Here is a 23211-nt window from a genome sequence, read left to right as displayed (position 1 = left end):
AGATAATCTTCCTTCTTCCAGTAGTTAATGTTTCCTCTTTCAGAACCTATTCATAATGTTCAGCATATTAGCTCAGTAATCCCTCCCAGTTGTGCACACCACAGACCTCTCATGCAGACCAGAGCTTCATTGCTTGGCCCCGCCTCCACTGCCCCCTAGGGGATGGGATGTGCAGCACGTATCTCTCTTTAACTCAAATAGTGTGAAGTGCTGTGTGCTCTTAAAAAATATTGGCTTGTTCTTCTGTTTGAAAAGAAATGGGGCGGGGCATCGTTTGAGCCTACTGCAACGATTGGATTAGAACAAGCCGCTCTCCATCTGCTCTCATTCCCCAGTCACACGCTCGGCTCTGTTTCATTCACGGTTATAAATCTCTCCAAACATCGTGTATGAATCAGAATCCATAGCTATTCAGACGTTGTTAAATCTAGTTATTTCCTGATTGACTTTGCTGAGCGTTTTTTTTTCTTTTCTCGGCCTGTCTACCAGGACCGAGTTTGGGAAACCCTGGTTTAGTACGTCTACTTTGTCTGTCCGTATAATTATTCCATTGCCGACGTCTGTCGTTATGTCGTGATCCAAACCCATGCTTGCTTGCTATTATTATTTATTCTCGCCCAGGCATGTTTACGGAGAAACAGATCATTAAAAAATAACATGATATTTTTTTGGGTTGTATACATGTTGTGGCGTAAATGTCAGGAGGGAAAGGTTTTGCTCCCCTCCAAAGTGAAACAATACATGGGGCTTGATAATTCAGATAACTCTGTGTCTGGAATGCATGCAGGCAGTGGTAAGCAGCCATACATTAGGCGATGTATTAGCCTATTTAGTTTATCATTGAATAGGACTAAGTAAGTCAACCATAGGCATTTTCATCAGTCGTGGACTTTTACATTTGAACAACGTGTGTGAAGGAACATAAGGATGTGCTCTGACATGCGCTGTGAGGTGATTTACCAGCATTTAAGGCGCACGTCCGGGTTTCCGATCACGAGTAAATACGATTATAAGTATCAAGTGTGATAAAATGAATACGATTACTAATACTGAGATGAGTTCTGCACAACCCTAGTTTATATGCAAACGGGGGTATGAATTGTTGCCATAATTGTAATCCTAACCAAACCTTCATGTACCCGTTGTTACTCAGTCACTTACCAAACTTCGTTTTTATGACCAAAATGATCCTATTCACACTTTGTAGTCAATTTTGACACTAGAGTAAATGTTTCTGACTCATATCATGCATCACAGGCCGTTTCCCAAACGAGAAGTTGGTTTTTAAGGGCAGTCGACATTTAACTGCTGATTTGGTAATAGCTTTGACCTCTATGGCAGCTGTTATATCTGGGATGACTGAATACCTGATGATAGGAGCTTCTGCTTTATAGTTCTGCAATTTATACCACAAACAAGGCCATGGACCAACAAGTCCTAATATGTTAAACAGTCATAATAACGGAACACTTTAACATCGCAGTCATCTCAATAACGCACCGGCTTCTTAGGCATGGATCAATGTGCAATGTTAAATTCAAATATTTCTACCATTACATCTAAGCCAATATGAAAACAATTTCAATGAAAATTAGCAAATCAACTTGGATGGAGGTGCACAACACCCTCCACTTCTCTCGCCATGTTCCGTTCAGCCATTATCGAGAACCACATACCTGATTTTTAACAGGGTCGTTAAATGTTCCAACTTCAAGTAATTATTTCTCAAATATGTGAATTTGGAAATCGCATTTTGACCATCTTAGAGAATGTTTTGTATAATTGGCGTTTTGTTTTTGTGTTGTGTTGTTTGTGAAACAAAATATTTCAACCCCCCCCCTCCCCCCGAAAAAAGGAAACAATGTAACATATATGTCAACAATCCTTCCTCCAAAGGACCCTTCTATGGATTAAATGTGGTGAAAATCCACAAAATAACGTTTTTTTTGTTGCTCTAGTTTCTTCAGGAATCACCCTAATAGCTTCTCTAATACAATAATGTGGCACACAGACTGACTTTCTAGATAGCCTTCCTTTCTCCAGTAGTTAATGTTTCCTCCTTCAGAACCTGTTCATAATCCACTTACCTCTTCCTATTTACATGTTGAACACTAAGTCTGTTTAAATTCACAACATTGAAATGACATCAGTGTGGAACCAATGTGTCTGATCAACTTGCCCTCACACTCCAAGGCCTTGGGACAGGACCTTTCTCTTTAGGTCACATAGGATCATGATTCCAGAGTCTCTTATTGGTTGTGTGCCATGTCAGATTGCTACACCATATGATGTGGTTCGCTGATATGTTAATGAACATCAATCCAGGCGCTCTGGGATCTGGCATGCGTCTTCATTGATGTCAGCATGAATAGTGGCCATTGTGTTTCAGAACTACAGATTTCACAAAACCTGCAACTAATGTAATCTGACAGAGTAGGTAACTGCTCACTGCTCCATGACTGCCTTCTGACACCATGTATCTAGTCTGTGTTGACTGACTGTTGGGCCTTCATTCCAATCTCTCCCGCCACTGTGGATTCTATTTATAGCCTTCTCATAAAAGTGTGACGCCTCGGCTCTGCTGACAAAGCTATTTAGCATCTAACTCATTGTAATTTGAACCCTTTGGTAAATCTGGAAAAGTATAGCATTACCGAAACATTAAAATGCTTTTTCCTAAACTGGTTATTGAATTGTGTAGCAGATGGGGATCTGTGAACCTCAGTCCTCAGCCTGCAGCGTCTCGACTTGTGCTGCTGAATAGTTAGCTTTTTGGTGGTTAAGATGCTTCAGGAGGTCATGTGTTTGTGAGAGACTTCCTGGGTTTGAGCCTCGGTACAGTGCAGTCTGATAGTATTCAGACCCCTTGACTTTTTCCAGATTTTGTTACGCCACAGCCTTATTCTTTAATGGATTACATTTTTTCCACCTCATCCATCTACACACACTACCCCATAATGAAAAACCAAAAACATGCTTTTAGAAATATTTGCAAATTTCAACAAAAACAAAAAAACAGAAATATCAAATTTACATAAGTATTCAGACCCTTTACTCAGTACTTTGTTGAAGCACTTTTGTCTGCGATTACAGAGTCAAGTCTTCTTGGCACACTTGTATTTGGGGAGTTTCTCCCATTCCTCTCTGCAGATCCTCTCAAGCTCTGTCAGTTTGGATGGGGAGTGTCGCTGCACAGCTATTTTCAGGTCTTTCCAGAGATGTTCAATTGGGTTCAAGTCCGGGCTCTGGCTGGGCCACTCGAAGACATTCAGAGACTTGTACCGAAGCCACTCCTGCATTGTCTTGGCACAATCCATGTCTCAATTGTCTGAAGGCTTAAAAATCTACACTGTTTGAAGTGGATATCTTTGGTCATCTATGAACCTTTGAACATCTGCATTGCTTGCTGTTTTGGGGTTTTAGGCTGCGTTTCTGTACAGCACTTTGTGACATCGTCTGAGGTGAAAAGGGCTTTATAAATACATTTGATTGATGTAACAAGTGACATCAATAAGGGATTATAGCTTTCACCTTGTCAGTCTGTTGTGGAAAGAGCAGGTGTTTCTAATGTTTTGTACACTCAATGTATTAGTTATGTACTTACCATACTACCAGTATATGCTATTTACAACATGCATCAAGTAGCAAATACCAACACACTAGGCTCTTCCATGCTGAGAAGGCCTGATCTAATGAAGGCTATGGGGAACGTGCATCAAGATGGCAGAACAGATGTCACATCATTGTTTCAGCTCCATCCACAGAGTTTTATACTACAGTCTGTGACATGGTTCAATGTGCCAATATTTAGAGTCTGAAAAGACAATTCTCTTCCTCAATAGTGTGCAGGGAATTCTTACTATATGAAAAGCCTGAATGACATACTGGCATAATAAAATATAACTGCATATGTAACATAAATTACAAACAACCAATTCCATTTCCATGTCATGTAATAAAGGTCATTCAGCTCTGAAAGGCAATCATTTCTGGCAGGCATGGGACACAGTTAAAAGGCACTAATCATACACTTAAGGTAAACCTTTTGAAAGATGTTCTATTGTGTTTCCTTCTACACACACATATCTACTGCAGTGATCCCTCTACAGAGCACACACACCACAGTTAATCCATAAATACTTCCTGCCAGCCAGCCCAGTGGAAGCCCTTGTTGAGTACAGCCTTTGATCCCCAGTTTCCTAAAACACTCAAGCATGTTGTCTATAAATATGCTCGCCAACCAACTGTCAGGGAAAGCCCTCACTACTATTTTGACAATGCTTTAGTCTCCTCCGATTCCCCGCCAGGATCTCTTTCAGGCACCTCCACTAACCTTTGCAGTGGCAGGCAAAAGAAAACCCCTTGTGTAGCGTCTTCTAACCTTGGTGTTCAGCGCCCTCTACTGGAAAGTTGTTATACCAAATGTTGTTTGGAGTTTTGATATAAATAGAATGGCCCATGTGGCGGGTCATGTTCATTAAGGCAACAAAACGTATTCAAAACATTTTGCAGTGGAAAACAAAATCATTAATGCGGCACCGGAAGAAATCTAACAATATATTACTGTGGTTATAATGTGTTTACTGTGTTTATAATGTGTATTTCCGTGTTTATCATTTGTATTACTGTGTTTATTTTGTGTATTATTGTGTTTATAATGTGTATTACTATACTTTCTCTTAGAAATTAAATGAAATTTTATTACCATAAAAACACGAATCATTACAGCAGTGTATATCTGCCGAAAAGCTTCTTTGCAAATGCAAACTGTCTAATGATAAAACAACATCACATGTGGGATTTATTTTCTCATTTATATGGATATAATATCAGTAAAACCCAGAACTAAAATCTTCAGTAATTTGGTCAGATGCTCTATCACCATTTATGTTTATGCAGTGTGTCCACAACAGATTAATATTTGCATAATCTGTGACAAACTTCAAATGCAAAAATCTGGTTTGTTGTTTTTTGAGAACGTTGTTCTGAGAATATCCCTACATTTCCACTTAGTGTGAAGAGTTAAAACTATAACTTTTACGTTATGGATAGTGTCTGGGAAAAATGACCTACTTACCTGATTTGTTTGATATTAATAGTAAACAGTTATATATTTAACTAAGATTAACTAAGATTAAGACTGGCTTGCTAATACTGAGTTTTTATGGTGTCCACTCTAGCTTCCTGCAGTTAGTCTGGGCGTTTGGTTAAGGAATTGGTTTTGCTAGGGATAGCTTGAGCTGATAATGGTGATAAAAATCTAAAAGCTGGCATTCTATAGACAAGATGTGGTGTGTGTGACCCGAAATAGAGAGAGCCTGGAAGAGTTTATAGCAATGCCTCATTGTCTCATCTTCCTGGCATCTGGGAAACTAAACCGGGTTGGAAGTTAAATAACATCCCGTGCAGATAACCAGGAGATATACCAAGGTGGCTTATGGGAATGGTAGAAATGACTGACTGAGCATTTAGAGCCTATATAAGATCTCTGTTTTTTCATTATCAGCTATGCTCTCGGCAACACAACTTGGAGTGTGCGATCGACGATTTCGGTCGACCGGTCGACGGTTTCATTATTGCAATAATTAATCGATGTTGAATAAAGATGATTGTTTGAATAATTGTCCAAGTCTTTCTCTGTACTGAAATCTCCACTACAATGGTCAGTCCTTACATACATAGCTCAGTCTAAGAATTTGATAGTGGTTACATTTCTCCGTCCTCATCCCTCAGATGTTTACCAAAAGAGGTTACGGCTTTGTTGGGGTGTCTGCTTTGTTGTTGTTGGAATCCCAAATTGCTCCATTAATTAAAGTACAATATTTTTATGGTATTAAAAAGCTGTTTGCTGAGTAATAAGTCCACAGTCACAAAGGAAGTGTATGTAGATCCACATGTTTTTAATCAATGCTCAACATTTCACCATGAAAATCATATTTTATGCATCACAGGAAAATGGTAAGACTTTGATCTTCAATTCTTTGGTCTTGTTTATTCAGCAACTTCTTTTCCCTGTAAGAAAAAATAAATAATATAATGGATCAGTAATAATAATGAACATGATAAATATATGGATAGAATATAATGGATCAGTAATAATAATGAACATGATAAATATATGGATAGAATATAATGGATAGACTTGGATAGAATATAATGGATCAGTAATAACAATGAATATGATAAATATATGGATAGAATATAATGGATCAGTAATAACAATGAACATGATAAATATATGGATAGAATATAATGGATCAAGTCTTTAGTGCTCAGTGCTCAGCTTGGATATTTGATGTTGAAGTACCAACTGAATTACTCTCATTAGATTGTTTAGCCCTTCCTGAAATGTTCTTCTTAGAGATCTTCAATACAGTTGAGTGTAAAAGGTTTGTATTGACCTCTGAGGAGACTGATTCATAGGTGGTGTTGATGTGGTCATATCTGAACATGAGTCAGGTACAGGTTTAGCAGCAGTTCTGTACCTTTCCAGAGTCACGGGTCTTGGCTCTGAGCTTGTTGACCTGAGTCTCAGCGATGTCAGCACGCTCCTCAGCCTCCTCCAGCTCATGCTGAACCTTCCTGAACTTAGACATGTGCTGGTTTGCTGCTTCCTCCTGGGTGAGGAAAGGAGAGGGAGAGCAGAACATCAGCATTTAAAGTTTGAAACCAGGAAGCAAATTAATATTCTGTTTAAAAAAAACGAAATACAAAAAAAGACAGCTTTAGAATAGCAATGTATACAGGGAGCTGGATGATACAGTAGAGGAAGTGAATGGCAGAACGGGGGATCAATCCGCTGCCTCCAGCACGATCACTAGACCAGCCCCCAGCGCAGCAAACACTCAGAAATGTTGATAATTTCTTAAACAATTACTTGTAATATCAATTGAGTCATTGATGACAGGTGTGCTGTAGCAACACTTCAACTAAACCACATGGACATTACGTTTTGTAGGGGGGAAAAATGTTTTTTTTTCTGAGTATTTGACTAAGTCTGTGACTCACCGCTTCCTCAGAATGCCTCTTGTAGGCCTTCACTTTCATCTGCAGCTTATCTACCAGGTCCTGAAGTCTGTTAACGTTCTTCTTATCCTCCTCAGTCTGTGAGAGAAGAGCAACGAATCAATGCCCCAATAGTTTTATACACAAACCTGTCTGTGTTAGTTCATTCTTCACAAACTTGACACTTTCTCTTACCTGGTAAGTGAGCTCCTTGACTCTGCGCTCATACTTGCGGACTCCCTTGACTGCGTCTACACCTCTTCTCTGCTCGGCCTCCACCTCAGTCTCGAGCTCACGCACCTTTGTGGAAGAAATACATGTAGGCATTTGTTTGAGGTGGTGAAATCAGACGTTTTGTAAAACAGAGGAAAAGTGTTCTACTCAGTCAAGTCATTTCATTATTTTAATTGAAGTGGTCTGTAATAATAACATCAACTTTCATTATCTGGGTCAGTGGTTCCCAAAGTGAAATTTACATTTACATTTGTTTATTAATATTTATAGCAAGAACAGATTAAACAGTCAGGGATCTTGGCAAAAAGTTTAGAGGGTGCAATACAGTACAATATAATATTATTCATCCATAATTTATGTTATTAACTCTTAGATTAAACAATTGGTCTGGGAGGCTCTCAACCCAAATTCTTCTTGTATTTGTAACATGACTATTTATTCAAGTTTTCATGAGTTTAGCGGTGTATGGTGCAGTACCTGTACGGCTACTAGAGGCCGCCACTCGCATGTTTTAATGTTGTGACATTGCTTCTATTATGGAGCTCGCGCTCTGGCAGTTGAGAGTAGTTTGTCAAGTGAGCCAACAGCAAGACAGAAGCACCGACATAAATACATTTTTATGTCTTTATTTTGAAGGTAAGCGAGTGTAAAAATCACCATATTCAAACGGTACTGTTTATGGAGAGGGTACATATGTTTGAAATGTTATGTTGTATTTTCAGGTTTTATGAACGTATTAAAGTCCGCTAGCCTAAAAGCTAATTCAGCCATTAGCCTGCTAGCTGGTAGCCCCGCATAGCAACGCTAGCTTGCCAAGCAACGGTTGTTGAATGAGACGTAACAATAGAGAGAGAAATTATTACTATGACATTAATTCGATGAATGTACATTATATTGTGTGTTGATATTTATTGTCAATTATTATTATTATAATGAATGAAATGGCAGATAAGAAGAAGTCTTATGGCTTAAACAACAGTTTAAGCCATAAGGAAGCAACTAGATGAATACGTTTGCGTTTATTTAAAGGTTTTGGATCAACTCCACTAAATAAATGTACAATTATTATAATTGGTTTTGTTGTGATCATAAATTCACTGTAATGTAAGCTTTAAACTGCAACATTTTCTCTCTGATGCAAAGAGGGGGGACTTGAGGGCCTGAGACTAGATTAGTCCAGTCATGCACTGCAGAAGTCATAGTAAATCTGAGTGGATGCTATTTTTATCGCACTTTAAAGTAAGAGTTGTGTTCTGATATTATGAGGGGGGTCTCTGATGAATTTGCTATCACAAAAGTGGTCGTGCCACAAAACAGTTTGGGAACCCCTGATCTAGATGGGTTATTGAGATGAAAAGTAATTACAAAATGCTCCTGTGTATTTTAACATGATCAAATACATTTCCAGCAATCAGTCTTTTAATCCACCCTCATCCACCCTGCTGGTAACTCACCCTGGACTCCAGTTTCTGGAGCTGCTTCTTGCCTCCCTTCATGGCCAGATTCTCAGCCTCATCCAGGCGGTGCTGCAGGTCCTTGACTGTGACCTCCAGGTTCTTCTTCATCCTCTCCAGGTGAGAGCTGGTGTCCTGCTCCTTCTTCAGCTCCTCAGCCATCATGGCCGCCTGGAATAGTAATTTGTTTAATTTATGCACCAATCATAATGTCCCTCGTAGATCTTTGTTGTTCTTAACCAGCCCAGCTATCATTGGCACATGGGGACAAATCAAGTTGATGTAATTCAAGGACTCACATCAGTGATTGCCTTCTTGGCCTTCTCCTCTGCATTCCTGGCCTCCTGGACAATGTCGTCCACCTCTCCCTGCACCTGCACCAGGTCAGTCTCCAGCTTCTTCTTGGTGTTCAGAAGGCTGGTGTTCTGAAGGAGGAAGACGATTTGTTTGACTCTCAAGAGAACTTGCAAGTCACAAGACTGAAATTATGAAAATCTAAGGCAAGCACGGTCAATTTCCAGGTGTGTTTAAACTGTTTGCTTGGTTGAGTTTCATTAGAAATGGCTTTTGACCCATACCTGGGAGTGCAGTAGTCCAACACGCTCGCTGGCGTCTACCAGCTCAGTCTCAGCCACTTTGCGGCCTCTCTCTGTCTGCTCCAGAGCAACTCTCAGCTCCTCGATTTCAGCCACCATCAGACCGTTTCTGCGCTCCACCATGGCTGCCTGCTCCTTCATGTCTTCTGCGACACGGACGGCGTCATCAAGGTGCAATTGGGCATCCTGGGGTTCACAATGACATACGTTCATTAGGACTTGTGGAAGTAGGGGTGTTTCACAAACAAATCCCTAGCCATGTTCAGGTTTTTGAGCCTGATGTCCCAGTCCCTTTACCTTGAGCTGTCCCTGGACGTTCCTCAGCTGTTTCTGGGCCTCAGCGGCCTGCCTGTTGGAGTGGCTCAGCTGGATCTCCATCTCGTTCAGGTCTCCCTCCATCTTCTTCTTCACCCTCAGGGCATCATTCCTGCTCCTGACCTCAGAGTCCAGGGTGCTCTGCATGGAGTCAACCACCCTCTGGCTGTTCCTCTTGATCTGCTCCATCTCCTCGTCCTTCTCAGCGATCTTCCTGTCCACCTCACCCTTGATCTGGTTCAGCTCCAGCTGCACACGCAGAATCTTGGATTCCTCGTGCTCCAGTGTGCCCTGGACAAACAGAAGCAGTCAGGTCAATTGTGTTCAATACATTTGGATGTAGGAATGAAATATATATGACTACAACAAACACCAATACACAGGGCCTTTCACTGTAGCTGGCATTGGTTAGTTAACACTGCTTTTCCCAACAAACAGCTGTAGTTTGTACCTCAGCTTCCTCCAGAGCGGTCTGGATCTCAGACTTCTCTGTCTCCACGGTCTTCTTGGCCTTCTCCAGCTCATGGATGCTCTTGCCAGTCTCTCCAATCTGCTCAGTCAGGTCAGAGATCTCCTCTGCACACACACACACACACACACACACAACAAGAAGTTTAGACTTGGGTGATTTTAAGTGGATATGTCAATGTACTGAAGTTGATATTGAATCATAATAACAGTGAATTAATTAACAGCAATTCATCTTGCTGATTAAACATGAGCCAAATAGAACTGCTGTCAAATGCTCACGTTGCAGGTTCTTGTTCTCTCTCTTCAGAGTCTCCAGATGATCCAGAGCCTCCTCGTAGGAGTTCTTCATCTTGAAGAGTTCAGTGCTCATAGAGCGAGCCTCCTTCTGAGCTCCTTCCAGCTCAGCCTGGCCCTCCTCATACTTCTGCTTCCACTCTGCCAGAACCTAGGAGAATCCATGGGATTTTCATTTGAAGTCATTGATGTGGAGTTTTTAAATTTGAAATATTCAACAATTATAAACTTGATAAAAAAATTATAGCTTTATTCATTTTCACCTTGTCAAAGTTTCTCTGCTTCTTGTCAAGGTTGGCGGCCAATGCGTTGGCTCTCTCAACATCAATCATGAGGTCCTCCACCTCTCCCTGCAGCCTCTGCTTGGTCTTCTCCAGGGAGGCGCACTTGGAGTTGGTCGCCTCAATGGTCTCCTCAGCATCCTGCAGACGCTGGGCCAGCTTCTTCCTGTTGGACAACAGATGGTGGTTTGATGGTGTGAAAGATATGTTACAATACACATTGATGTAACATTTTCTCAAAGCCCTCTACCACCCTCACCATCCACACCATATCTGAGTTTTACTGATCTGTGGGACTCACTTGGCCTCCTCCAGCTCCTCTGTGCGCTGGATGGCATCAGTTTCATACTTAGTCCTCCACTGAGCCACCTCACTGTTGGCCTTGGACATGCCGCGTTGCAGCTCTGCCTTGGCCTCCTGCTCCTCCTCAAACTGCTCCCTCAGGAGGTCACAGTCATGGCGGGCAGACTGGACACCGTGGGCCAGTGCATTTTTAGCCTGTGAGAAAGAGACAAAGAGAGATTAGAGAGATAGTCAAACAAATTATGGTCGAAATCTCTGAGGTTGGAGAGACAGTAGGAGTCTCTGAGGATGGTGAGACAGTAGGAGTCTCTGAGGATGGCGAGATAGTAGGAGTCTCTGAGGATGGTGAGACAGTAGGAGTCTCTGAGGATGGTGAGACAGTAGGAGTCTCAGAGGGTTGCGTAGTCACAGTCTATACATTTACATTTAAGTCTCAGAGGGTTGCGTAATCACAGTCTATATGAAGAAAAAGCTCTAAACTCTGTGGACATGGAGTCCATTTTGGGTCCCTTACCTTGACCTCCTCCTCAATCGCCCTCTTCAGCTCCTCCACCTGCTGGGTGAAGGCCTGTTTTCCTCTGGTCAGCTGAGACACCAGGGCTTCCTTCTCCTCCAGCTGGCGGCCAAACTCACCTGCAGGGACAGAGGGACATCTTGTAAATAGGGTCTCTGTTCTCTAAGATTGAAAATGTATTTTGAGGTATTGTAGGGCAATAGGGCAGTGAATTGTATAGTAGCAACTGTGTGGATTGAGCCCACAACACATTTTGTTTTCTACTAAAGGAAAGCATTGGCTTGTTGTTCATTGTTGATGGTACCATTTTCTGTCAGGAGTCTGGCCCTCTGTCCGCTGATGTCGTTGACCTGGCGAACATTCTCATCATTCTTAGTCTTGAGCTCACTCAGCTGGTCCTCAAGAGTACGGCACATCTTCTCCAGATTGCCCTGTTAGTGAAACACGTTCCATCATTACTTTATATGTGGGACTCCTGTCAACTTCAGTTCACTTGAATGGTAATGTGGTTGACCCTCCTCAACACTGCTTGATCAAAACATCACTACTCACCTTAGCCTTGGCGACGGCCTCCATGTTGCTGGAGAGGTCATCAATCTCCATCTTGTACTCGCTCTTCTCCTTCTCCAGCTTCTGCTTGACACGCTGCAGGTTGTCGATCTGCTCCCCGAGCTCAGCCACACTATCGGCCTGCTTCTTGCGCAGAGCGGCGGCTGTGGCCTCATGCTGCAGGGTGGACTCTTCAAGATCACGACGCAGCTTCTGGAACTCAGCCTCACGCTTCTTGTTCATCTCAATCTGAGCAGCAGTGGCGCCTCCAGCCTCCTCCAGCCTCTCGCTGATCTCCTCAAGTTCCCTGGAGAGATCGGCCCTCTGCTTCTCAACCTTAGCCCTGGCAGCACGCTCAGCCTCAATTTCCTCCTCCAGCTCCTCAATACGGGCCTAGAACAGGGGTAGGAGCAGGGGGATGAACACTACAATACAGTTGAAACAATTGAACTCCACAAAATAATAATAGTATGTATATTTTGCATAAATGTGTTTAATAAAAACCCAGTTACACTAATATATTCATTAGACAGTGTCCCATTAAGGAACCAAAACCACAATGTTAAGAAACACCATCTTCCAACCTACTCAGCTGTCAGAAGCCACCTGGAAAAATGTTTGCTACCAGAATAATGTTTTTCAAGAATTGATTCAAGTCTGTGCTTTTCTGTACTGGAGCTTATATCCTGTACTGTACCTGGAGTTCCTTGATCTTCTTCTGCAGCTGAGCTCCCAGAGACTGCTCATCCTCAACCTTGCTGAGGAGCTGGGTGGTCTCAAACTCCTTCCTAAGAAACACAAACACGTAAATTGCAGAGTTGGTTTTGTTTCTATAGTGTAAAGGCAGAGGATCATACCATTCACTTTGCTTTTAAGAATCACATGCAAATAATAATTCATAATTACAATAGTTAGTCAAGAGCAACCATTATAGCAGGTAATACTGTAGTCATTTGTTTGTGTTTACTTCTTGATTTTCTCATCAGCTTGCTGCTTGTCATTCTCCAGGTCCATTATGGACTCCTGGGCCAGTTTCAGATCTCCCTCCAGCTTTCTCTTGGATCTCTCAAGGTCCATACGGAGCTTCTTCTCTTGCTCCAGAGAACCCTCAAGCTAGAAGATAAAAACATATATATTATTAAAATCTAAATAACTGAAGATAATATCATCCTACATACTATCATGGCCAAAATGTCAAACTCCACTCACGTCGTCCACTTGCTGTTCCAGCTTGGTCTTGGCCTTGGTCAGAGTGTTGACTTTGTCCTCCTCTGCCTGCAGGTCATCCAGTGTCTGCTGGTGGGCCTCTTGGAGGGCTTTCTTCTCCTTGGTCAGCTTGGCAACACTCTCATCCATAGACGCCATCTCCTCTGTCAGGTTTTTAACCTGAAAACAGCTAATGTTATTTTTGGTCACTTCACCATAAATGGGAGGTTTAGGTTAATATACCTTTGCATTCATTTACTTTAAATTAGAAATGTGTCAACAATTACTGTATTATAGATTCAACACTAGATGGCAGTGTTCACCATGCCAGTGTACTGAATTGAAGTCAAAAATTAAGGCGAGCAGAACATACAATGAATGTGGGGAGTGCTGAAATTCTACTATTGTGTCTTAATATTTCCTGCACCCATAATACAACTTGATTTACCTTTCTGTTAAGATATGTTTTGATTATTGTTGGTTAGACTGTCTATAGTAAGACACAAGACCTTGTTTTCAGTGGCATGCTTCTCCTTCTCCACTTTGGCCAGGGTGAGCTCCAGGTCATCAATGTCCTTCTTCAGCTCAGAACACTCATCCTCCAGCTTCCTCTTCTTAGCAGTCAACTCAGCATTGATCTCCTCCTCATCCTCCAGCCTCTCAGTCGTCTCTTTGAGTTTGGCCTCCTGCTGGATCTTGCTCTTGATGAGCCCCTCACACCTTTCCTCAGCATCGTTCAGACTCTCTCCTTCCTGGTTTCAGAACAGCAGAAAAAAAATCAGAGGCCTCACTTTGTGTATTGAAGGTCAGATTAAATCAATAGAAATTCATGAAATATATAATATTGGCAATAAAAACGTGTTAAACCTTCACAGTGTGTTCATATGTGTTTGTTGGTTTGTATGTATGTCTGTGTGTGTATTTGTGTGTGTGGATGTGCCCTTATGAAGCTTGTTGCTGTCTCACAGATGCTACTTGGAGCGCCAGGTCATTCTTCTCCTGTGTCAGGGCCACCAACTTCTCCTCCATTTGCTTCTTCGTGGACAGAGCCTTGGCCAGGTCTGTCGTCATCTTCTCATAGTTCTCCTTCATGTTGGCCAGCTCCTTCTCAGTTTCAGCGCTCTGCAGCAGGGGCTTGATCTTGAAGTACAACTTCATCCATGGCCAGGTTTTGACATTCATGAATGAGCGGATGTTGTACTGGATGGCGTAAACTGATTCTCTGGTCGACAGAAAGGATACAGTAGCATGGTGAGTGACATGCTTAAAGCTACATTCTGTGACTCGAAGAACAACAAAATGGGGCCCCACACCACTGTTTACAGCTGAGGAATGGGGCTAGGTAAATGTAACCCCTATTAAATGCATAGTGAGTGCCCTAGATGCAACGACTGACAGTCATGCTAAGCTCATGAGACATTTTATTTTCTTCCAGAATTAATGGATAAATACCACAAATTTAAAAGCCAATTGAACAGCCAAACCCGAAACTGCAGCTATAAAGCTAGAATCCTTAGTTGCTACATCCATTTCTGGACTAAAATAATTAACCCAAAAGCTTTAGTTGACCATTATAAGATGTACTTTCTCATTTTGAACAACTCACAGCATATACAGTATGTAATCATAATGCATTAGATACAGGTGGTTGACAGAAAGCTTTGCCAAGATGTCTACTATTCCTCACCTCCTCTCCATCATCTTGCTAAACTCTCTCCTCATGAGGAATCCACGGCTGAGAGCCTGGACCATGCCGACCAGAGTGGCCAGCTTCTCATCTCTCATCTCCTCCAGGACACCCAGCAGACCGGCTTTGAAGAACACCTGAGACACAGGTTAACATGGTCAATGGAACCACAGATGGTGACAGATAGAAATGGTTGAATCAAAAGAGGGGAACAACACCACTAGATTGGTTTGAACAACATAAGCTTTGCAATAGTTGCAAACAAACCATGGGATAGGTTATGTCTAAGTTGTTAGTTATTGCACAGTTGTAAATTAATAATGTACACAGATACAGATAACTGCAGCCATACCACTCTAACACAATGTACATGATAATGACTTTAGTTTCTCTTCTATACTTGTGATGAATTACTGAAGAAAAAAAACACTACAATGTTTTTCCAATTTTCCATTAGTTAAATGAAGAAGATAGAACAAGGATCGATAGATCATCTGGAGAGATTTTATATGGTACCGGTTTAAATTATCATTGAAGTTGTGTTTTGTTGTCAGCTTTTACTGGGGGTTTTTGACTGACCTTGGTGTGTCCAAACTTGTAATCCTCGTGATTCACATCAATGGACCCAAGCAGCTTCTCAGAAGCCTTCTTGTTGTCCATGAACTGGCCCTCAGGGATGACACTGGCATTCAGTACTTTGTACCTGAATGAGGAGACATTTTTAACATGTCAAGTTGTAATATGTTTGTTATATTTCGTAAAAGGTAAGCCTATTCTGATGCTGGGAAAACCCTTGGAGCAGATATTTTATGTGGTGTGTGTGCGTGTGTGTTTGTGTACGTGTACCTCTGCTTGAAGTCAGCATAGATGATTCTGCTGGGGAATCCCTTTCTGCAGATCCTGATACCCTCCAGTACACCATTACACCTGAGCTGGTGGATAACCAGGAAGTTCTCCATCAGACCTGGTAAAACAAAACAAGTCTCTTTTAATACTAATAAACAGGTTATAGATTGGGATCGTTAAGGTTACTGATACTGTACTGATTAGATGACATATTTAACTCAATATTTCCTGTACCTGGAGTCTTTGACTCGTTGGGGATCAGGCAGCGCACAAAGTGAGGATGAGTGCTCCTCAAGTTGGTCATCAGCTTATGTAAGTTCTCCTGTAAGAGGGTTACAAACCATTTTCTCAGGCCGACTGTAATTTAGAATAATTGCACCTTTTGAAGGACTGAATCTACACATTTCAAAAGCTCACCCTGAACTGGGAGGACACAGTCTGCATGGAACCACCCTTCTTCTTGCCTCCTTTCTTGGCTTTATCTGTTAAAATGGGGAAAAGTAAAAGATAACTAGAAAAGTACATTTCCTAGAGCGGGTGGAATAAATAGAATAATAATAAGAGTATGTAAGAAATCTAGAGTGGTCTTGTCTTCAGCAAGCACACTAATTATAAACCAGAGAATCTCTGGTTAACTTCACAGTTATCTAGAGGCAAATGCTGCCAATGAGATTGTGTAGAATAACACCTAATTTGTGATTTGAATTAACCAAGTGTATGAATAAATTACCCTGGTGAAAATATCCTGAGAAATTGCTATACATTCAAAGATTTTAAAGAACATTCGGTCTAAGTTATAAGTAGTGCTTAATTAAATCTTTTGATGTGATGCCAGTCTTACCCTCAGGTGGTGGAGCAGGATACAGAGCAGCCAGAATTTTGACTGCGGACTTCTGGTACAGTTGACAAACTGAGTCGTTCAGGGGGTCCTTGTTCTTCTCCAGCCATCCAGTGATGTTGTAGTCCACAGTTCCGGCGTAGTGCACCAGGGAGAAGTGGGCCTCTGCCTTGCCTTTGGCAGGCTTGGGCTTCTCAAACGCCTTCGTTTTGCCAAGATGCTGGGCGTACAGCTTGTCCTTGAAGGTAGTGTCTGAAGACTTGGGGAACATGCACTCCTCTTCAAGGATGGAGAAGATGCCCAATGGCTTTACGAAAAGAGATGTATATCAAATTAGTGATATTTCCATTTAGGATCACATTTATTCATTTAGCGAACATGCTATTATCAGATTATAATAATTTAGGGACACATAATAGGAAACATATTGAGTTCTCAACAGTCAGATAACTTGTCAGTGGCGTATATTAATGGGTGCCAAGGGAAGCCAGGCTTCCCCCCCAAAAATGTCATTATTTTATATCTTTCGTCTCGCTTAGCAAGAGGCTGAATGTATCTCTCGAGGTAAAGAATGCGAGCGAGCAAAACTGAAATGAAGCCAGTTTGAATTTGGCTTCACATCAATCCAAACATCATAAGTTGTCGCATCTCATTGTTGTTGTCCTCCGGTGTTATAGCTTGCTAGCTAAAATGGGCCCTTTCCTAAATTAGTCATGGATAGAGACAGGGATTTGTCCTCTTAGTATTACTTATTTCACCGTCCTTGCCAATGATTCTAACAGCAATTCTGATCCAACCATAAATTCATACATTGTTCTTTTGATCTGAGAGTATGGAAGTTCAACATGTAGCTAGATGTAGAAGGCTAATGTTAGCTGGCTAATCGTTGCCCAGGAAAGGAAGTTAGAATAGCGAGCAATGGTTTTAGCCAGGTAGCCAAGGACAACAAAAATGTCAATGTAAATGTTGTACTGTATGACAGAGACTGTTTCAGCAACATGAAAGACAGGAGGATGGCGTTTCTCTACAAGTAGAGTTAGTCAACATGTTTTTTCTACTCACATAAATTAGTACCATGGACAGCCACATGATATTTAGCTGATGTTGATTGGAATAAACTAAGCACAGGTTATTTGATGACGTTGAAAGGTTGAAATTGAAATGGTGCTGGAATAGTGGAGGGAGGCAGCTCCTGTTATCTTTGTGAATTAACGGTAACTCTCTGTGGTTCTAAATCAATAGATGTTTAGTGGTCCGAAAATGTCAGGAAAATGTTCTTGACTGACCATGTTGTAGGTCATGTAACTGTTTGTTACATTCATTATGGACTCCACTGGACAGATGTTGCTCTCCGGTTTTGTGATGAAACAAAGATGTGGTTGAATTTATTCGTTGTGGCACAGTGATAATATATCACACAGGGCTTCATATAAGCTTTACTGTTACGGTCCATTATAATCCTCACAGACATCTTACCTTCTCAATAAGCTCAATGCAGGCAGCCAAGTCCATGCCGAAGTCAATGAAGGCCCAGACGATTCCCTCCTTCTTGTACTCCTCTTGCTCCAGGACGAACATGGTGTGGTTGAAAAACTGTTGCAGTTTCTCATTGGTGAAGTTGATGCACAGCTGCTCCATGCTGTTGTACTGTTGATGGAATTTTAAAAGGGATCATTTCATCATACAAGACTGTAATCCATCTCAATCAGAGCTAATTGTCTTGTTCTGGTCTCATACTCACGTCAAAGATCTCAAACCCGGCAATGTCAAGCACACCGATATAGAACTGTCTTGGATTCTTGGTGTCCAACATCTCATTGATACGGATGACCATCCACAAGAACATCCTCTCATAGATGGACTTGGCCAGAGCACTGACTGAGTTATTAACCTGCAATGATAATACCTCAAATTAATACATGAGATATTGACCATGTCTGGTGATAAGGTGATACAAGCTTGGGAAAAACAAAAGCAATGCACTCGTCCCCAAAATAATTCCTGTGCTCAGAAAATGGTAGATTCTGTGTTTGGCCACCTTACCTGAGGCACAGTCTGTCCCTTGGTCACATACTCGTTGCCGACCTTCACTCTGGGGTAGCACAAAGCCTTCAACATCTCAGCTGAGTTCAGGCCCAGCAGGTAGGCGATTTTATCAGCCACTGGAGAGAGAACCAACAACAACAGACTCAGGGACACAAGATCACTTGTTTCTGATTTCACACTGACAAAATAGTTTGGGTAACTTCTTTGTGGGTTAGGTTTTGATTCACCCACATTTTGGAGGTTGTAATTTGTTCTCCAAAAATGATCTTCTGCCTGACTTTCATGTGGCACTGTCTGTCTTAGGTGTTCTATTTCTATGTTGGGGAATGGGACTAATGCTCTACATATTGTATATCTATGAGTGGGACTCACCCTCTGTGCCGTCTGGCTCGGCCTGCTCCTCACGCTGCTTCTGCTTGAATTTCAAGTTTCCATGGTGCAATACAGCTCCTGTCAGCTTGTAGATGCCAAGCTTCTCTTCATTAGTGAAGCCCAGGATTGTAATGGCATCCTGGCATTAAAGAGGAAGTACAACAGAGATGAACTGAACTGTAGTTTGCTCAGTTACACTACAGTTCTGTGCTGCTCACTGCAGAACAAATGGGATGGATAGATTTGACTGGCTTCTCTGTTCCACATGATTGCGCTTGGCAAACACATTAGTAGATGGCAGCACAGTTCCACATTTCCAGAGGGCACTTAGTGGTGCTCTCTTGTGGAAGGCATGAATAGTTCCTTGAGGCACATGCCTAACTAACAAGGCATTTAGTATCAAACAAAAACATACATGAACATTCCCAGCTGCCACCAAGTTGGAATTTCACAGTACGTTCAGTGTGTATGGTGGTCCTATCCATTCCATATCTGGAGTTTGGTTAACCCTTTGTTTGACTCACATCTGTGGCATCCAGCTCTTCATTGTCATTAATGCTGGCCACAGTAATCTGTCCCTGACTGCACATGGGGAAGTCGTAGGGGTTGGTGGTGAGAAGCGCCAATTCTGTGGACAACGGAGAACAGCTTGTCAGTTAAATCTCTTAAAATTCTGCTCTCCTACTTTACATTATCTATCCCTTCTTTACTCAATAGATGGACTCAATGATACATGTAGTATATAATGAATACCATCAAAAGAGGAGACTGAGACTTGTGGACTAGTGCATCACAGTGCATTACTTGATAGATATTTCCCAGAGACCTGTCACATGTCTAGATGCCTTGTTACCTTGGATGTACTTGTTGTAATAGTATTTTTAGTGTGGATTATGAATATTTTTTATATATTCCATAGATGGGGGGGGTGGGAATAATTTCCTCTGGACCTCTACTTTGTCATACCAACTAGCTCAGGTTTGTGGCCTGTCATCATCTGGAAGAAGATGTGGTAGCCTCTCTCATCGGGCAGCTGGAAGGACACTCTGGACTTCTCCAGCAGGTCTGAGGGGAGAGAGAGAGAGAGAGCGAGAGAGAGAGAATGACACAAAGAAAGAGTAGAGAGAGAGAGAGAAAATGAGATCATTTGTTGGATATCTTTACATTTAAATGTATCTCTGTGAATTTAGAAAAGCATTGAGAAACAATCAAAACCAACTCACAGGTCTCAATGTCAGCTTTAGCCAGTTTACCAGCTTGGAAGTGAATCCTGATGAATTTACCCTATAGTAGAGCATGGGGGTTAGAAACAAATAAATCTAACATTTGACTTTGATAGACCCCTTTAAACGTTACAGTTTGTTGGACAGATGTTGGATCTATTGATACAGGTTATTGATGTAGGATCCAGTTTGCTACAGCGGGGGAAAATAATCCTGCAGCAACAGGAAATGTGAATTATTATGTGGATTATAAATAATGGATTTGATTATTTATTTATTTTATTTTTTTGTAGGGTTTGATGAAGCAAAAAATAATACAGCAAATCAAGTCTGACATTTTAAAGAGGAAATTGCAAACTTTAGAACCTTGAAAACACGACAAGTTTGAATTTCACATTTTCAGCAATGAATATATATATCATATATATATATATCATATATATATAAATATCTTATATATATCTTAAATATGTATAACAATAGGGAATTACAGAATAAAAATGTCCTGAAAAAGTTTATGCCCTTCATACTTACAAAGCGAGACGAGTTGTCGTTCCTCACTGTCTTGGCATTACCGTAAGACTCCAGCAGAGGGTTAGCTGCAATGATCTGATCCTCAAGAGACCCCTGATTGAGACAAACACAAGTTGCTCAAAAACTGGTAACATGCTCAAGTTAGTTTTTCTCAATTGCTTGAAAGAGGATTCACCACTGGAAAAACAGTTTACACAGCCAACCAAACTGAAATGTGTTAAAAAGGCAAACATAAGAACAACCTACCTGCATTTTGCCTGGTTCTGCTTCCTTCTTGGCCCCAGACACTGCAATGGTGGCAAAGTACTGGATGACACGCTTGGTGTTGACAGTCTTTCCTGCACCGGATTCTCCGCTGGTTTATATGACAGAGAAAGAGGGGTTTTAGTTACATGTTTGAGTGTCAGATTGGCTTTCACTAAGAAATAGCATAGAAAAATACACTGTTAACCTGTGTTCTGACATAAGTCTTTTAACACATAATCATTCTCATCGACTCGTTATTACACATAACCTGATGCTCTAATCCCTTCATATTGTCATGTATTTCATCACACCAAGTGACCCAACTTATTACAATAGAAACACTTTCTCAAGTGACATTTTAGTAAACAACTTACGTAATCAGGACGGACTGGTTCTCCTTATCTGGAACCAAAAAACACATTGATTATCATACTCAAAACACATGGGGACATTATTTAATTCATAGCATCATCATGAATTTCACTTTGGAGCATTTTCCATTCAAGGGTAGTGAGATCAGATTTTCCCAGCAAACTGTTCTAACCTAGTCTAGAAAACAGTAGATACCCCTCTAAAGCATATTTGAACTTCTATTGATCCATCCATCCATCTATAAGCACTTATGACTTTGAGATCCATACCCATTTATGGACATCCAATCCTCCCTCCCTCCCTCCCTCCCTCCCTCCCTCCCTCCCTCCCTCCCTCCCTCCCTCCCTCCCTCCCTCCCTCCCTCCCTCCCTCCCTCCCTCCCTCCCTCCCTCCCTCCCTCCCTCCCTCCCTCCCTCCCTCCATCCCTCCCTCCCTCCAATCATCTGTCCATCCAATCATCTGTCCCTCCCTCATCCATCCAATCATCTGTCCCTCCATCCAACCATGTATCCTTCCATGAGAGCTCGTACCAATCATCATGAACTGAAAGGCATTGTCAGAGACAGAGAAGATATGGGGTGGAGCCTCCACTCTCTTCTTCCCTCTGTAGGCGTTGACAACCTCTGCGTCGTACACAGGGAGCCACTTGTAGGGGTTCACCGTGGCACAGAAGAGCCCAGAGTAGGTCTGGATGAAAGCATAATTAATTTAGGAGATTAACAAAGTCAGATTGACATTTACCTGGATTTATGTGAGAATGTGGGTGTACTTTGGTAAACTGATGTGGTTCTGCTGTATTGATATGTTTTGGTTTCTACCATTCATTTATGTGTAGTACTGTATGTGTATATTTATTATGTTCATGTATGTGTGTGTTTGTATGTGCAGGTTTCTTACGTAGATCATCCATGCTGCATAACGCTCTTTGAGGTTATACAACACAGAGGCTTCATTCAGGTAGGTCATCATGGCCATGTCCTCAATCTTGTCATACTTGGGGGGGTTCATCTCATAGATGTCTGCCTCTTTGAACTCTTTTCCTTCCTGAAACAGTCAGAAATCTATATTACACACAGATCAAACTGGACATGACAAAAATGCTTTTTGCTCATTAAATACAAGTTGAATCATTTAAAAAATATACATCCACATTTAATCCAACTACTTAGTTATCACCCACTGACACATAACTGGTGATTCTTGTCGAGTCAACATAAGACATTCATATAATGTCATTTTAAATAGCAGCAATAACAATGTATTTCAAGGTTATATAATGTCAACAAAAAACAGTGAAATGCTTCTTTATATATTTTTTGTTAGTGATTTCTAATTGCCTGTAGACATTGTTTGGATCATTTCAATGATTTTTCAAAAAATAGAGTAATTGCACAAACTTGAATACTTTTCAGATCAGACTTACATCCTTAGTGCCGTCAGGGTTGGTGACTGTCACAGTACACTTCCCGTCGGCCCTGGCAGTGATCAAACCCTTAAGGTACAGCTCCACCTTGTCTGCCACATAGCAGGCGTTCTTTGAATCAAAGGGTGCGGCTTGTGCCTCCATCCTCTCCTTCTCAGACTTACGAAGGTATATGGCAGCCTTGCCGTAGATTTGCATCTCCGCGTCCGTACTCATGGTGACGGATAACTAGGAAAGAGATGAAAAAACTTGATTTACTTTGTGGTGCTTCCTCCCCAGTCAACAGAGTTATGTGAGCGGTATCTCACAGAATAATCTCATCACTTTTTATGTGGAGACTCAAACCATGTCTCACCTTCTTTTTCCCCTCCTACAGATGAATGTGTACTACTTGGAGGACCC

The 23211-nt window shown here is 41.5% G+C and overlaps 1 protein-coding gene across 1 annotated transcript; it reads right to left on the bottom strand.

Annotated features, from left to right (window-relative positions):
- Positions 1 to 5893: 5893 nt before the first annotated feature.
- On the bottom strand, positions 5894 to 23211 carry LOC135533163 (myosin heavy chain, fast skeletal muscle-like). The gene is made up of 40 exons (XM_064960570.1): positions 23165 to 23211; positions 22810 to 23037; positions 22284 to 22430; positions 21917 to 22073; positions 21389 to 21416; positions 21015 to 21123; positions 20769 to 20861; positions 20235 to 20295; positions 19978 to 20076; positions 19536 to 19639; positions 19012 to 19150; positions 18637 to 18755; positions 18335 to 18484; positions 18070 to 18240; positions 16585 to 16900; positions 16173 to 16237; positions 15990 to 16077; positions 15756 to 15873; positions 15489 to 15612; positions 14910 to 15046; positions 14189 to 14444; positions 13732 to 13974; positions 13226 to 13402; positions 12984 to 13129; positions 12714 to 12804; positions 12020 to 12409; positions 11772 to 11898; positions 11468 to 11586; positions 10952 to 11148; positions 10633 to 10816; positions 10355 to 10520; positions 10056 to 10180; positions 9587 to 9895; positions 9272 to 9475; positions 8993 to 9118; positions 8694 to 8864; positions 7201 to 7305; positions 7009 to 7104; positions 6486 to 6617; positions 5894 to 6012 (listed from the first exon to the last, which is right to left on the bottom strand). The coding sequence occupies exons 2-40, from the start codon at positions 23023 to 23025 to the stop codon at positions 5992 to 5994; spliced, it is 5826 nt and encodes a 1941-aa protein (XP_064816642.1). The 5' UTR covers positions 23026 to 23037; positions 23165 to 23211; the 3' UTR covers positions 5894 to 5991.

Source organism: Oncorhynchus masou, chromosome 5 (assembly GCF_036934945.1).
Source record: "Oncorhynchus masou masou isolate Uvic2021 chromosome 5, UVic_Omas_1.1, whole genome shotgun sequence".
NCBI lineage: Eukaryota > Metazoa > Chordata > Actinopteri > Salmoniformes > Salmonidae > Oncorhynchus > Oncorhynchus masou.
This window is presented reverse-complemented; position numbering and strand designations above follow the sequence as displayed.